The 2,289-nt window shown below is 33.2% G+C and overlaps 1 protein-coding gene across 1 annotated transcript; it reads left to right on the top strand.

Moving 5' to 3' along the window:
* Positions 1-1,142: 1,142 nt before the first annotated feature.
* On the top strand, positions 1,143-2,282 carry LOC124892006 (protein PELPK1-like; the record flags this gene model as incomplete). The annotated part of the gene is made up of 1 exon (XM_047403489.1): positions 1,143-2,282. A coding segment is annotated over exon 1 (951 nt), but the record flags the coding sequence as incomplete, so codon positions are not given.
* Between the last annotated feature and the right edge of the window lie 7 nt (positions 2,283-2,289).

Here is a 2,289-nt window from a genome sequence, read left to right on the forward strand (position 1 = left end):
ATAACAATTGATACCTGTAATTAGTATTGGATATGAAATTGCTGAAAATACTCAGCAAAAAAATAGATAGTGAAAATTTTGAAGAAAAAAAGGACGGCGGATTGAAGAAGAAAAAAAAAAAGACAGTTATTTTATTATCCTATAGACATCCTGAAGTTTTTAAAGTAGATCACTTAACCCTTAAAGTTTGAATGCCTTTTTATGGGACCTTAAAACTTTTTAAAAAAAAATGGAATTAATTGTATTGTTATTTATTTATTTGTTTGTTCTCGTTTCGTATTCGATACCAACTTTAGAGTTCGACTAATTCAAGCAACTTGGATGTTATTGTTAAAACTTTATTTATTAATATGAAGTTTGAGCTGTTTAATTAAAGTTCTAAAATATTTTTAATAAAAATTAGATAGTTTTTTATTTTTTTAAGTTTTTAGATGTATTTCACAATCTTCATTATTATTTCAAGTGAAGTTAAAAATCAGAATTTACTATTAAATTTTTTGGGGCCTCACAGTTTTTGAGGCCTAAAGTAAATGTTTTACTAGCCTTACCCTTGAGCCATCCCTTTTTTTTTCCATCTTATACCAATTTTTATACATTTCTTATATAATTATACCTATTTTACATATGATTTAATGGGTGCCGGAGCGCCATATTTCTAAACCTAGGCCCGCCCTGAATTCAAGATATGGTAAGACTCTTAGATGGAAACATTCCTTGTCAATGATTTTTTCATACCAAAGCTCAAAACCAAGTGTTGTTTAGATTCTTAGGGTAGCTTAGTGCGATGGATAAAGGGAAATAATCCCGGGATAGAATGCAAAATTATTTTATTTTGTGTTTGATTCGAGATATTAGGTAATTGAAGAATTATTTATCACATCATTTATACCATAGTGATGAGAGAAATTATTAATCTCGAGATAATTTGTACCCAACCAAATGATCCCTTCGTTTAATGTCTATTAACCAAAAAAAAAAAGGGTTGATCAACACACATCAAAGAATTTTCCAGGAAATTCACACAACATTTTCATGAAAGACAATAAAAGTTTGGATTTTAATTTTATAAAATAATAATGAAGCCAAGCAAAAGGTGTTATGATATGTTCATGGCCTCCCATTATCTCAAAAATCAAAATGTTAGTGGAACAGCAATAACTAGAAAATGGGGAAATCTTTTATATGTTTGGATTATTTTAAGTATCTAAATCATCAAATCACTTTCTTAGTTTAGGCTATATAAACTCTTAAGTTACTCCATTCTCAAACACACAAGGAAAAACAAACAAACAAAAAAATCACCTAGCCTAATTATAATCCAAATATTCTCAATGGTTAGCCAAATGAAGAAGCAATGGCCTCAATTTGCTTTTGCTTTGGTTTTTTTCTTGATTGCAACTTGTACTAGGGCATACTCACCTTATTCTTATGAGTCAAAAGATTCAACATACAATAAAGTACCCTCAGTGCCAGAAAAGGCATATAAGGCGTCATCTTTGCCAAAGAATGACTACTACAAGAAGTCGTCAGTTCCGGAAGATACCTATAAGAAGGTGACATCTGTTCCGAAGGAACATGAATATGAGGTGCCATCTTTGCCAAAGAATGATGACTACAAGAAGCCATCAGTTTCAGAAGATACCTACAAGAAGGTGTCATCTGTTCCAAAAGAACATGAATATGAGGTGCCATCTTTGCCAAAGAATGATGACTACAAGAAGCCATCAGTTCCAGAAGATACCTACAAGAAGGTGCCATCTGTTCCAAAGGAACATGAATATGAGGTGCCATCTTTGCCAAAGAATGATGACTACAAGAAGCAATCAGTTCCAAAAGATACGCCAAAGAATGACTACTACAAGAAGCCACCAGTTCCAGAAGATACACCAAAGAATGACTACTACAAGAAGCCATCAGTTCCAAAAGATATGCCAAAGAATGACTACTACAAGAAGCCATCAGTTTCGGAAGATACACCAAAGAATGACTACTACAAGAAGCCATCAGTTCCAGAAGATACGCCAAAGAATGACTACTACAAGAAGCCATCAATTCCAGAAGATACGCCAAAGAATGACTACTACAAGAAGCCACCAGTTCCAGAAGATACGCCAAAGAATGACGACTACAAGAAGCCATTAGTTCCAGAAGATACCTATAAGAAGGTCCCATCTGTTCCAAAGGAACATGAATATGAGGTGCTATCTTTGCCAAAGAATGGCTACTACAAGAAGCCTTCAGCTCCAGAAGATAACTACAAAAAGGTTCCATATGTTCCAAAGATACCCT

This window comes from Capsicum annuum, unplaced genomic scaffold (genome assembly GCF_002878395.1).
Source record: "Capsicum annuum cultivar UCD-10X-F1 unplaced genomic scaffold, UCD10Xv1.1 ctg43185, whole genome shotgun sequence".
Lineage (NCBI taxonomy): Eukaryota > Viridiplantae > Streptophyta > Magnoliopsida > Solanales > Solanaceae > Capsicum > Capsicum annuum.